This window comes from Astyanax mexicanus, chromosome 7 (genome assembly GCF_023375975.1).
Source record: "Astyanax mexicanus isolate ESR-SI-001 chromosome 7, AstMex3_surface, whole genome shotgun sequence".
NCBI lineage: Eukaryota > Metazoa > Chordata > Actinopteri > Characiformes > Acestrorhamphidae > Astyanax > Astyanax mexicanus.
The window spans coordinates 43,338,464-43,352,315 of record NC_064414.1 but is presented as its reverse complement, the minus strand read 5'-3'; the positions used below and the strand labels follow the sequence as shown (position 1 = coordinate 43,352,315).

The 13,852-nt window shown below is 38.0% G+C and overlaps 1 protein-coding gene across 3 annotated transcripts in view; it reads left to right on the top strand.

Annotated features, from left to right (window-relative positions):
- Positions 1-4,244, top strand: part of prim2 (DNA primase subunit 2) — a 58,994-nt gene extending 54,750 nt beyond the window's left edge. For all 3 annotated transcript variants that reach the window (XM_049481638.1, XM_049481639.1, XM_049481637.1), the window contains exons 13-14: positions 190-258; positions 3,846-4,244. In XM_049481638.1, coding sequence (XP_049337595.1) covers positions 190-258; positions 3,846-4,064 — 288 coding nt within the window. In that variant the 3' untranslated portion in view covers positions 4,065-4,244. The remainder of the gene's footprint in view (positions 1-189; positions 259-3,845) is intronic.
- Positions 4,245-13,852: the final 9,608 nt, after the last annotated feature.

Here is a 13,852-nt window from a genome sequence, read left to right as displayed (position 1 = left end):
CCTTTTTTTGCCAATACAAAGCCATAACTTGCAGCTTTTCTTTTGTGTGTATTGATTTTGACATTGTTTTCAATGGTCTAAGGGCAATTGTATACTGCAGGTACGAGTCCAGTCCTTAAACAAAAGATGAAGAGCAGTGATCTGTCAGTGGATCATCTCACTGCCTCTCTTTCTGTCTCTTTCTCACAGATTTTGGAGCTCGTCAAGGGAATGCACTATCAGCTGGCCTGCCAGAAGTACTTCGAGTTGACACACAATGTAAGGACGCCTTTCATTCTGACCCGGCTTAATTGGACTTGTTTTTTGGCAGCTCTGGGGCAGCCCTGCTGTTCTTCCAGAGACGCTCCACAGAGTCCGGCCACTGTAATCACATCCATCATTAGCTGTCATAGCTGCTTAATTTTTATGGGTTTATTATAGCATTTAAGATTAATTTACCCTTGTAGGAATTTTTAATTTATTTGATCTAATGCTTTTTAGCAGGGACCTTTTGGATCAGCGCTTTCGGGTCACATTGAAGGTTATTTATATACATTTTTAATTTATAAGGGCTAAAGTTGTGGAAGAAGCGAGCACCCGTTCGGCCTGGGTGTTAAATCTAGGAGATCTTTTCTATGCTCTGCTGGGATCAGTCGTTTGGGTTGCTCTGACATGCTTTTTGGAGTTCGGTAATACGTTCTATAAAGCAGAGCATAAAAGCTGTGGATTTGTGGGTCAGAGCCAGTGGGAAAGCAAATGAATGGGGTACGTGTTTCAGAGCGTGCTGATGTCTTGTGGTGTTTCTGCCCCTGCTGTGCTTTATGCTATCTGGAGCTGCACAATCCCCCTGAATGCGTGCGCATACACAATGTGCAGGGAGCAATATTTCCAAACTGTGTCAGTCAGGATTAGCTGTGTGGCAGGTGCTCTGTCCCTCCTCTCCGAATCAGCCCGGTTGACGGGTTAGGGGTGAGAATGTGTGCACACACCTGTGCAAAGCAAACAGCCGCTGTCTGCTGGCTGACAGGTTAATTTGAGTGAAAAGGAGAAAGTCTTCGATATGAAAGTGAACCTTTCAAATGTTTGTCATCGTTGTGACGCTGGATACATTTGAGACTGGGGATAAAAGAAGAAAATCCTGTGTGCAGAGCAGAGAGATTAAACAGCTTGTCAGTGGCAGGCCTTTTATTAGCTAAATAAAAAAAAAATCGTTTAAGATGGTTGAGTAGGTCACAGCCTTTTAGGTTGAGTTTTCCCTGTGTGTAATAGTATTGTCGACTAACTTTTAAGGGATATAAAGGTACATATATCTCTAATGAACCATTGCAATATAGACATTACACGTTACGGTTTGGCATTCAATTTTCAGTTCTGTTTGTAGTGAAATGGCTGGAAAAAAAATTCACTAATATTCTTATCTTCAAGGCCATTGTGTTGATGTTTAACAGCTATATGTAATGTACAATACCAGGCAAAATTTGGACACATTCTCATTTAATGTTTATATAATTTATTTTCTACATTGTAAATGTTAAAGACATGAAAACAATTAGGAGTTTTGACTCCACAATCCTCTGACCTAAACCCAACTGAGATGGGTGATTTAAGATGAGCTGAAGCACAGTGTAATACTGTCATTAAAGCTAAATAAGGCTACTTAAAAGTACTGTATGCAGGAATACCTCCAACACAATGTATCTGTCAGAATACGACCCCCCTTTGCGTACATGCGCCTCCTGCCACAGAATTGGAGTAGAATATTTTATCCATTTATAAATAAGGGTTAATCTTCTGTTACAGTAAATAAATGAATTCCTAGTCTAAGCATTTAGGTCTATCCTTCTGCGTGACACGCCTGTACACCAAGGGGAGTCGGATTTTGTCATAACACCAATTAATTTTTTTTCTCTGTTATGTTAAATCTGCCTAAATTTCTATAATTGGTCTTAAAGTGTGAACCATCTATAAAAGTGTTTACGCTGCAGACAAACCGGACCATGGTTTAGTAGATCCGGACTGAGAACACATCTTTTGCTCAGACTAAACTTTTTTTTTTTCCTTAAAGTCTTAGACTTTCTAATTTTTCTGTTTAGTTTGAACCAAAATAGCATGTGTAAAAGGTGCCAAAAACCATGGTCTAGACCAAAGCAAATAAATTAGGTCCAACCCGAAGAGGTGTCTGGATCTACTGAACATCAGCTAAACAATACTGAAAGAACTGGTTTGTGCCAAAACCCAGTATAGATACTTACGCTTGTGACATCTGTAGATTAATCCTTATTTATAAACAGAAAAATATTCTGAGAGCCCATTACCCCAGTCTGAACAAATGCGATTTCTGTGTACCATTACACCCCTACCATATGTTTAACAAAAAAAAAAAAAACTAGTTTAAATTTAAATCAGTCCATTTTTGCTGTACAATCTACATTTTAGCATTGATAGTGGCAGAAGTCCACTATGTGAAAGTGTTCATAAATGCCCTGAACCAGATTTAATTGGCTGTGCTGAATTCCTCCCCGTTACTGAGATGTTTTATGTGCGTGTTTGTATCTTGGCCCGCCCCTCTTTAATGTCGTAATATGCTCAAAGTGTCTTTGACAGGATATAATGGCTTTTAATGGCTGGCAGTGAAAATTGCAGTGCCACTGCCATCCAAGGGCACGGTGTAGCGCCTAGTCTGACGGCACGAATCGCAGAGGTCTTTGCCTATGATTAATAGCTGCAAGCCAAACAATGTGAACAACTTATGATCCCCCAAAACGAAGAAGACGGCGGTCCTGATGAACAGCGTGCGCTAACAGGACTTGAAAGATAAACCGGCCCTTCCTCGGCACCAGTGAAGCCACATATCTGAATTGATTACTCATATTTTAAGCCTGTTGTATGAAGAGGCATCTCTGATGCTAATGCGAACAATAAAGCATGCTTATTGGTGCGTTGATTCCCTTCCTCCTCACCCATTGTCTGATCTGTGATGCTGGAGTTATCACAGGCATAAAGATACGCTTGTTGGGCCAAGTGGCGGGACTTTAATCACTGCCATATGTCCCACCTGCTTCCACATCCAGGAGTTAGAACAGATAGATCGCCACTGTTCCTCCCTCTCTGGCAGCATTTATTAAAGGTCAAAATGTAATACTTCACCAATGAAATATTTACACAAGGGCAATAAATCAAGCGCTAGCGAAAGTAATGAAAAGGCGGCTGGGAGGCACAGAGACGAGCACTAGCCCCTCGCCACGGCACGAGGGGGTTTCAGAAATAATCTCAGACCCAAAACTCCTCAGGATTGATTCATTTCCGAGCCCTTGCTTAGACGGTTTCATGTTTATGCATTTTTCATTTGTCACCGAGAGGGCACTTCACTGTGGTTTTTGCTGTAATGCGGTAACACTGAAATGGATCCGGCTGTAATGGATCGTGCAGTTTTCCACTTAAACACCACCGGTGACCCAGACGCTCTTCCCTCCGAGATAAAGACGGGCTCAGATCTTTGATTTATTTCTGCAGGACTAGGGGTGTACAGGGCCCTGGTAATGTTCCACCAGTTCAAGTACAGTTAAACAGTCTGTTCCTATTTAGTTTAAACAATGGCCCAGGACTCCGCTCTCGAGACAAGGCAGCACAGAGGGAGCAGTTGGTGAAACTTCAAAGCCGGCTGACTTTGAGCCTTATACACAGAGGTAGGAAGGAGGGCGAGCTTGTCTTTTTCAGCTTGCAAAGGAATTACATTTCCATAAACAAACCACAGCCCTAATCTGAATATCCTCCATCCTGTGAGCTGTCAGCTAACCCATTACTGTGAAGTGTCAGCAGAAGGTCACAAAACTCCTCTAACTAAACTTTCTGATTCCTCCCAACAGATTGAAGATGCCGGATTCTCTCTGAATCATCCCAACCAGTACTTCATGGAGAGCCAGAGACTGCTGGGTGGAGTCAAAGAGATCAAGAAAGAAGTGGAGGTGCCCCAGAAAGTGCAGGAAAACTCAGCCACTAATGGTACCAGTGTGTCACGTCAGCCCAACACTACACAGGCTATGGAGGAGATGGGGGATCTAGACTCGTATTTTGCTGACGAGTAATGGTGCGGTGCAGTTACACAAAACAACAAATGATCTTCTCTCAGCGCCTTTATAGCACTTTTCCCACTGTTCTTTTTGTATTTCCTTGGTTATTAAAAATATTACCTTTAGTGGCACTTTGTTACTTGGTGATTGTCTTTTTACATGAAAAATTAATAAAATTAATACTGGGAAAAAAAATCATTGCCTGTCTTTTTTTTTTCTTTTATATCTTCATACAAACAGCCATAATTCTGCCACTGACACAGTTCCACACAATCAGTTTAGTTATGCAGAATATGGCAACTAGGGAGGCAGCAATACAAGAATTAAGGTATCTTTCGGTTGATACCACTACAAAAACATTTAGAATACATTGTAACACAATATTTTTTATGATATTACTATATGTAATATACTTTATATTTCAGTGCAGTAACATAACATCTAAATATTCTCTTCCAAGGAACAATAAATCAATTTTGAGCAAAAGACATTGTGAGGACATCAAATCCATAAAAGAACACATGCTTTACTTATTTTGCTTTGAAAATAAAATATTTCTGTTTAGATTTGACTGATATTTCACGTCTTTTTTTTTTTTAATTGATCTGATGTTCTCTGGAAAAGAGGAAGACCACTATGGTATACAGTGATGGAAACTACATACATTTTAATACTATATTAGGTTAATAAGGAGCAGGCTTTGCAAGAGTACAGATATAAGACCTGAGCCAAGAGTAGGACCACCAAACAACAACAAAAAAAAAATCTTATTTATTTTCTTTTTGCAAGCTTGCCTCAGGAAGTCTCCAGCTATAACGGTATTATAATATTATATTTTATTATAATAATTATATTTTCCTTTCATTTAAAAAAAAAATCTCCATTCAACATGCTGTTTAAACAGCCTTAGACTAATCTCTTTTTGGGAAACTGCCACTTGGTCTCTCAAATTTAGTATAAATCTAGAGAAATAAGGTCTGGAAATAAGGTGCGTTCAGGTAAATTTTCAGCGTGTTGCTATCTTGGCAACAGAAAACACAGGTGCTCCACTAACTGATTAAAACAGTTAACTATCTTGGCAATGCAGGCAAACTATATATTCTCAACACGCGTACACCCCTGCTCGTTACACACAAACCTGGACACACATCAGTGTACAGACCAAACTTTTACATCAACAAAACAGAATAAAATAACATTGCTGTTTCTGCTTGCACACGTTCACAGCGTAACCAAGATGGTCAGTTTCCTCTGCTGTGAAGTGCAGAAGCACTGCGCCGTTAAAATACCTGCCAAAGTCAGAGCGTACCTGCATCTGAATGTTGTTAAGAAACCAAAGACACTGACATGCCCTAAATCAAGCTGCACAGTTGACGACTCACTTATAGATCGCTAAAAAAAGATAACTCAATATTTTTCTAAGATTTTAAAAAGCATTCTTGGGAAAAGTCTCCATTAGATTTTATAAATAATAGTTTACTGCTCTGCTGTTGTACTATTGGATCCCACTGTCCTGAATTGAACCCAACCTATTTAAGAAAACCTTGATGAATGTCAAACCTTACTTAAACTTTCACAAAGATTCTAAGATGCTATGTCTGAAAAATGGTTAATGAATAAGGTTCATTGTTTGTTTGCTTGACTATATATGGGGGAAAACTGTGTAGATTTTTCTCATCTCTGTACTATTACTCTTGAATCACAAACACTGATATTCTCAGAGATCTGAAGAAACCTTCAAGTTTTTCTGCATCTAGCTCTCTCTCTTTGCCTTCTTCTATCTGTTTAAAAGTGTTATTTACTGAATTGTTTGTATGGCCTTGTAATGGCTTAGTTGTTGAGCTACATCTGCCAAAACTTTACAACATTTTTTTGCCAGCACACTTGTTTAGTGAAAGTTTTCTCAACAAAATGACTCACTGCTTTCCTGTCCATTTTTACACTAATGTTATTTGTTTTGATGTTTAATTCTGTTTAATGTTGTGTTAAATGCAATTATGTGGTAAATGGGTGCAGTATTGATTTGTGGGCGGGGATGACAGACTTAAACATTACAGCATTGATGTAGTAGAGCTTGTGTATTCTGCAGCAGTAGCAGCAGCAGCTGTACGGAGGCCGGTGTTTATTTTGATAGCAGAATCTCATTTGAAGTAAGAAGTCACCCAAATTTAGTTTGAAATGGTAAAGCTGGTCTAGACATACTTGGAATATATTATCATGGTGACTGAAAGCATGTTCCTTAAGCCTTTCCTGAAATAGTGGAGGAATGTATTTGTGGTGCGAGTTGTACTTTGTGCTGCTGACAGCAGAGATACGAAGCTCAAGGACGTTGGGTAGGAAATGATGTTGATTTGGGTTGTGGTTGCTCCACATCCTCCTTCCTGCAGGCACGTCTCATGGCTAAATCCCCCAAAAGCCTTTACATCTAAGCCTTTAAATCTTTCCGTGTTATCTGTTGTAACTAAGTAGAACGGGGTAAGATCACTACGTATAAATGGGCTTGTAATGGACTTTTCTCCCCCACCTTTTTTTTTTTTTTTTGAACGTCAGGGCAATTGTAGCCTGTGTGCTATTTCATTTCATTGTCATTTGTATGTCTTAATGTATAAATTTTCATTAATGCGGCCCACAGCTGTCTTTTTTTTTTCTTCAAGTGTAGCTCGCCTGTTTCAGCTGCAAATGTGTCCTTGCCCATTAAAAAAAAAAAAAAAAAGGAAAATGTTAAAATGCCCTCTGCATGATCAAAACCTTCAGACCAGGCTTGTCTTGCCCTCTCCTCTCCCCTCTCTCCCACTAGTGGTCTCGTTCTCTCTTGTCTCTCTCACCGCGTACCCAGGACAAGCTTGGCTTGCTAAATTTAGAGGCAATTAGAGGCACTGCGGTGTTGGACCTGCATTGTGAATGCAAATGGGTCCCCCCGGTAGGGCAAAGACAAGTAATAGTGCCATTAAGGAACAAATTTAATGAATGCTCCTACCTTTGAATATGCATATGCTTTCGGCCCAGTTTTATGTAACCTGGCAGGTGTTTTTTTTTTTTTTTTTTTTTCCTCCCTCCTTTCCTTTTCAAACGAGTTCTTAGTCATGCAGGGTTACTACGCGTCTGTATAAAGCGAAGAGATCCCACTGTTTCGTTATCCATTTAGAGGTTGAATGGTCTCCTAAATGAAGCCTTTCAGATAGCTCTGAAATGAATTGACCCTTCCGAAGGTTTCAGCAAGTGAAGTCATCCATCCTGCTGTGAAGCACGTAGAGAAAGTGCATTAAGAGCATTTTAGCCCTTATTTTTGCTCCAAGTATGGAATCTGCGGATTAATGGTATTAAGGCGGGGGAAATAGCATCATTTTAGAAGGCCGTTTTAAAGATTTTTTCGTTATTTTTCTGCTCGTAAGGTTATCGGCCTTTTAAGCTGACTTATGCCGTCTCCCCTTGAAGGAATAAAATAATTACTGCTCATTAAGGCTCTTTTGTTCTTGTACACATGATGAACACTAAAGGAAAAAAAAACATTGTAGCTCTCAAGTTCTGCTCTATTCCATGTACAGGTCTGAGCTAGACTTTCTTGACTTTCCTGACTTTCCTCAGGGCACAGTTGCACAGGCACAGTGTACAATGGTGAGGCAAAAACGTCTTCTCCTGCATGGATCATACCATCCACCCAGAATTAAATTAGCTTCTGAATCCAGGCACGGAGCTCGGCAGAGAAGGGATTTACGGGAAATAATAAGGCAGTTGGATATTAAGTGCACAGCTAGACCATTGTCAGCAAGAGACCTTGATGTTTAATACTCTTTGGAGCTTGACTGCAATTGACAAAGCAGCTCTCTCTCTTTCTTTCCTCGCTGGCTGCTTGCATCAGAACGCCAGCTCTATGTTCACCTCAGCAAATGGATTTGCAATTATTAGCGCCATATTATGGACTACAGTGTCTTACTTACAGGACGTGAACCGCAATCCATTTGGGCATGTTTTTTTTTTTTGGGTGGAGATTGGTGGAGAATGTGGGTGTGGGGTTTACTACTACTTCATCTTATGTATGCCAAGCCAAGCCAGAGTGTGGGTGTTGACTTGAAAGCCGTGACACCTTTTTACCTACTTGCACGCAGGGCCAATTTCTTTCCATTTATCTTGGGAAAGTGAGATAAATGGGTTTCCTCCGTTTACAAGTATTTGCAGTGCATTTCATTGCAGCAAATGAAATTTACTTTAATGCTTTAGCTGTGGACCTTTTGTATTACATCCGCTTTATCTGTGCTCATCACTGTGAAGGTTCTGCATGCTGAACGGGTCATGTTCAAAGCCATACTCAGGATCTTTCAGATTGCAACTAAATGGATAAAACTGAATCAAAAAAGTTCTATTCTACTTTAAAGATTTGTGTATCCACTGGCTGATATAAAATAGGACTTTGATGGTACAAAGAACACTAGGAATGTGCTAGAATCCTCCTTTGTGTGCAGTCTGGTCTCAAACCTCTGGATGGTAATTAGTTCCATTTGTCAGTCTTTCAGGAGGTTAATATTAGAGAGTGGGCCGAGCGAGCATCGAGCTAATGCGGTGGGGCTTCATGAGGTAACGTTTGCTTGAAGCTATGAACTTTCACAGTTCTGAGGTCAGACTGTCTGATTAGTGCCCTCTTCTCTCAGCTGCTTTATTTATTCCAGTAATGTTTTAACCTAAATCTTTCAGATTTTGGGGTCAGCTTTAAAACATTTATTTTTAATATGTTTAATATTTATTGTGAGGTTATATTCAGTTATATAAGTTATATTCAGATCTCTTAGAGTGTCATGGTTTGACTTAAGAGCAACAGTATAGAGAAGAGTACATCTACACCTTTTTCCCACATTAACAGATATACGTATTTATTGGCATGCTTTGGTAAAAATACCTGTTTATTATATTTTCATCTTGTCTAAACAGCCGAGTAAAGAATGATCAATTAGAGCGCTGCCTGTTTCTTTAAACGATAATGAGGCACTGCTCACCCCTCTACCAATCTCATTTTTATTTACATTTCTTATAAAGGCTAGATTTTACTTCTCATTTTTTCATTATTATCTGTTACCACTAGCTAGATAACACCTTACCTCACCCTGAGTTCACATCTCTTTATTTGCTTATGCCGGCCTAGAACCACACGACTTTAAGCAATTTTACTGTTTCAGACACATTTCCAAATGATTAAATAAAAGATTGAATAAGGTTAATGGTGGGTGCCAGATAGATGGGATATTTCTATAATATTTTACAATATGGATCACAAATGCACAGTATTAACAACAATAATAATTATTGTTAAATGGTGAAGTAGTGTCTACTTTTAAATAATTGGCGAGTTAAGACATTATTAAATAGGGGTAGTTGATATGGCCCTGAAGTAATATCACAATATTTCATGGCATTTTTCACAATAAAGATACTCTTGGCAATATAACAGAAGTTATATTTCAAGAATACATTACTGCAGCAAAATGAAAATTAAATTGTATTACTGCATATGATATGATATGGCACAGCCCTAACTGAGATATTAAAAAATACAAGAATTTTATCAGATTTGTAACATAAGCAAATGATCCAGAATGTCATGAAATTAATAATGCTCCAAATATATCCAGATATATATAAGTATCCAGGACTGAAATAAAATAAATGATACTGAACAGATATCTGTTTCTAGTAGATTTATAATGCACCAAAATGCTCTGTGAAGTATTAAGATGCTCTTATCTTGGGTGCTCTTTGTTAACGTGTGGTTTCTGAGGCTGGTAACTCTGATAAACTTATCCTGTGCAACAGAGAAAACTCTTACTCTTCCTTTCCTGGGGTGGTCCTAATCAGAGCCAGTTTCATCACAACGTTTTTGATGGTCTTTGCGACTTCCGTTTTATTCTTTACTTAGTTGAGTAGTTCTTGCCATTATATGGATCAGGATGTTACTCAAATAGAGCTATACACTGTATACCTGCAACTCTACCTCTTCACAACTTTACATCTGATGCTCTCAAACACATTAAGAGGACAAGACATTCAAGTAATTAACATTTGAGAAGTTCAGCACAGCTGTTAACTGAAAGCCTGAATTCCAGGTGACTACCTCATAAATCTGACTGAGAAAATCCAGTCAAGATGTACATGCTGTCTCTATCTAAGCAAGAGTGCTACTTTGAAGAATCTAAAATATAACATTTTCTGATGTTTTAACATTTTTTGTTTATGAAATAATTCCATGTATTTCTTTATAGTTTAGATGACTTTAGTATTAATCTACGATGGGGTGGGCGATATGGCTCTAAAATAATATCACGATATTTCATGTTATTTTCATGATAACGATACTTTTGGCGATATGACAAAACACTAAATTAGAAAAAATATTTAGAATTTTATTTTTGCATGCAATATGATATGGCTAAGTGAGATATTAAAAAATAATTATTTTATCAGATTTGTAACAGAAATCATTAATCCAGAATGTCATGATACTAGTAATGCACTCCAAATATCTCCATATATCCAGGATTAAAGTAAAATAAATGATACTGGACAGATCTGTCTCTAGTAGATATATAATAGAAAATGAGAACAGTGTGAATTTTTCTTTTGCTAAAAACAGCACAAAAAGTAGCACCCTAATGTGATAATTAGGGGTGGGTGATATGTCACGATATTTCAGGGAATAATATCGTTCACGATATTCAACATTTTTGGCGATATTGTGTACGAAACGATATGGCACACCCCTAATCTACAATAAAGAGAATTCTAACATAATGAAAAAACACTGAATTTAAGGTGTGTCGAAACTTTTGACTGGTACAGTGCATATGAGCATATGAACATATGAGCAGTTATACCCTTTCACAGCTACTTTAACTGACATTTTTTAATGCAATTTCAGATAAACTGCAAATTCAAGCTGCAATAAGCAGAGATATATATTTTACCAGCTTTCACTGGCATCAACTTCATTAAGTTCCTTTTCAGATCCTCTTCCAGCTGTTTGGAGGAGAACATGGTTGTAATTTGGAAAAGGGTGCTGGAGTAAAATGCTGGGCTTGTAACTTGTTGCGATGCAGATTTTGATGCTTTGATATGATGTAACTTGTTTATTGTTAACCCAAGCTGTTTTCCTCCTGATTGCAGTTCCTGTGCTCTTATCCTGCACTAATCTGCGCCTGCTTAAGTTTCTTTTTCATTTTACATATTTTCCTGCCGTTTCTACGTATAGAGTGCATGCTTTATTTTGCAGCTCTGTCAGCAGCGGCTTCTTCACTATCTTGATCTGCAGGACTCCTTTTTTTGCTGTGGCTTTTATCTGCTCTGGGTGCAATTTCAGCAGCTCAAATTTTGTGGAAAGTACAGTGGGTGCGAAAGCATGTTTTGGAGGTGTTTGCACCCTTGAGGGAATAATTCCATACTTTGAGGTGAGCTGATACGGCTCCTGGTATGGAATAGATAGGGTAGATGACGTGTGAAGAGCCGGATTTGTGGCAGTGTTTCTGATTATAGGAGAGATGGTAGTGTTATGTACACTGCATATTGTGTTTTAGTTCTTTTAATCTAGAAACTAAGCCGAGTATATGAATAATAAAAAGGTTTATGGAGATTTTGTGGTACACAGCTTTAAAAGGATATTGGACTCTTTCTTTTGCAATTGATAAAGAACAAGTTTGCTGAAAAAATGTTTTTTTTACTGGAAGGGAACAACAGAAATCAAGCTCTAAACAAGGCTTCTCAAATCAGTGCTGCTGATTATTATGCTCTGGGGTCTATTGATGGATATAATGTTTTGCTTGTATAATGGTTGAAAACTGGTGAGGTTTACATTTTTGAGGGATGTTTTTTCTGAAAAAACTACAGTACCAATCAAAATGTGGACACGTTAAATTCAGTTTCTTTTGATTATTTTAATATGTTCAGCATTGTAGATTAGTACTAAAGTCATCCAAACTATGATGAAACTATGAGAAAACATGGAATTATTTAGTAAACAGGTTTAAGATTTAAGATTATTCAAAGTTGCTTAAATGACAGTTTTGCACATTTTGGCTGGATTTTCTCAGTCAGCTTTTTGAAGCAGTCACCCTGAATTGGCTTTCAGTTAACAGCTGTGCCTTGCAAAGGTGTAAAAAGGATTCACATTCATTACTCAAGTAAAAGTATAGATACTAGGGTTTAAATTCCATCTGTAGAAGTTAAAATATCAACTAAAGCTTTTTACTCAAGTAGAAGTGTAAAATTACTGGTTTCAAAACTACTTAAGGTATAAAAGTAAAAGGAAGAGGAAAATGTCATTAAGGGGTTGGGTAATTGTCCGGGTAAATTGGGGAGAAAAGGGAAAAACAATAGAAAAAAAAAAGTCATTAAGAACAAAAGCTTAGGCCGCATTGCAGAGTCCTATAGTGCACTACCCCCTCTCCACAAAACACATTTTTCTAAAAGCCATAATGACTATAATGTTCTATTAAACTGTTAATGTTGATAAATTTGAGACGCACTATGCTCCTTGTTTCAGCTGCATATATGCCCATTGAATATGAATGTATTTTGGTACAATGTAAATATATTAAAAAAAGGTTAGTTGGACGTTTGTCTTTTAGAATCATCTTCATACTAGACTACGTACATCTGCTATGTTCTTGTGGCGTGACATTTGCAGGTGAGATGGATCGAGTATAAACCAATAGTGTCTCAGAAAGCTACATGTTTATACTTTTCACCCAACCACAATTAATTTCACTTTATCCAGATGAATCTCTCCATCCGCATATTTTTGTTTTGAACGATGAAATGGAAAACAAAAAAATGTATTCAAATGAGTCCTCCACACAGCTGTTGTTTTTTGTTGTTTTTTTTTCAGGCTAGAAACTACGCTAAGCCTATGAATAATGAATGTTTATGGATATTTTAACTTTTAGAAGCTTTTATTTTATTTTATTATATATTTTTTACTGTTCTAGAGCTAACATCATGTTAAACCATGAACTAGAAAAAGAAAACACCTGCACAAATTCTCAGTCTTTGTGTAATATGAGTAATGACAGACTGATCTGACTGTCACATGTAAAGACAGTTCTCAATTTTTGCCACCTTGTCTTTTTTTTTTTTTTTTTTTAAAGGTGCAGATAAGGTTTTATTCGAAAGACTTCTTCACTCAGATGTTATGTTTTTTGTTCTTATTCAGTCTAGACACTAAGCTATTGAATAATGAATAGGTTTATTGATATTTTGTGATAGAAGGCCTAAAAAAAAAGTTTGGACTTGCAGCTTTTGAGATTTATACTTGCTGTTTCTTTCCTGGAGGGAAACAACTGAAAACAAGCTGAAAACAAGCCTGTTTTAGTGCTGCTGAATGAATGGACTCTATAATTTATCTTCATGCCATTAAGGCCCCGGGGTCTATTGATAGATCTAATGTACTGCTTGGCATTGGCAGAAATGTTTTTTTTTCGGTGGTGTCCTCTCACTTCATAAGTTCTGCCTTTCTTTGGCACTTAATGACACAGTAGGTGAACCATTCTCCTTCTGCCGCTGCACTCTAACTTGTTCCTAATCTGTCCAGACATTGACTAATTAGCAGGGGCCTGCAGTGCACCCGTCGGTCTGGAGAGAACTGCACTCGTCTCAGCTTGATGTTCTCTCACCTGCTCCCACTCATTTTTCTTGCTGGGCTTTTCCATAAGTGTCCTCCTCACCCTTTTCTTTCCGGTGAATCTATGCATAACAATAAGTAAGTATAGCTGAGGAGCTACGTTGGCTAATCGTTTAGTCTTTGACAGTTTGCTGCTCTGGATGTC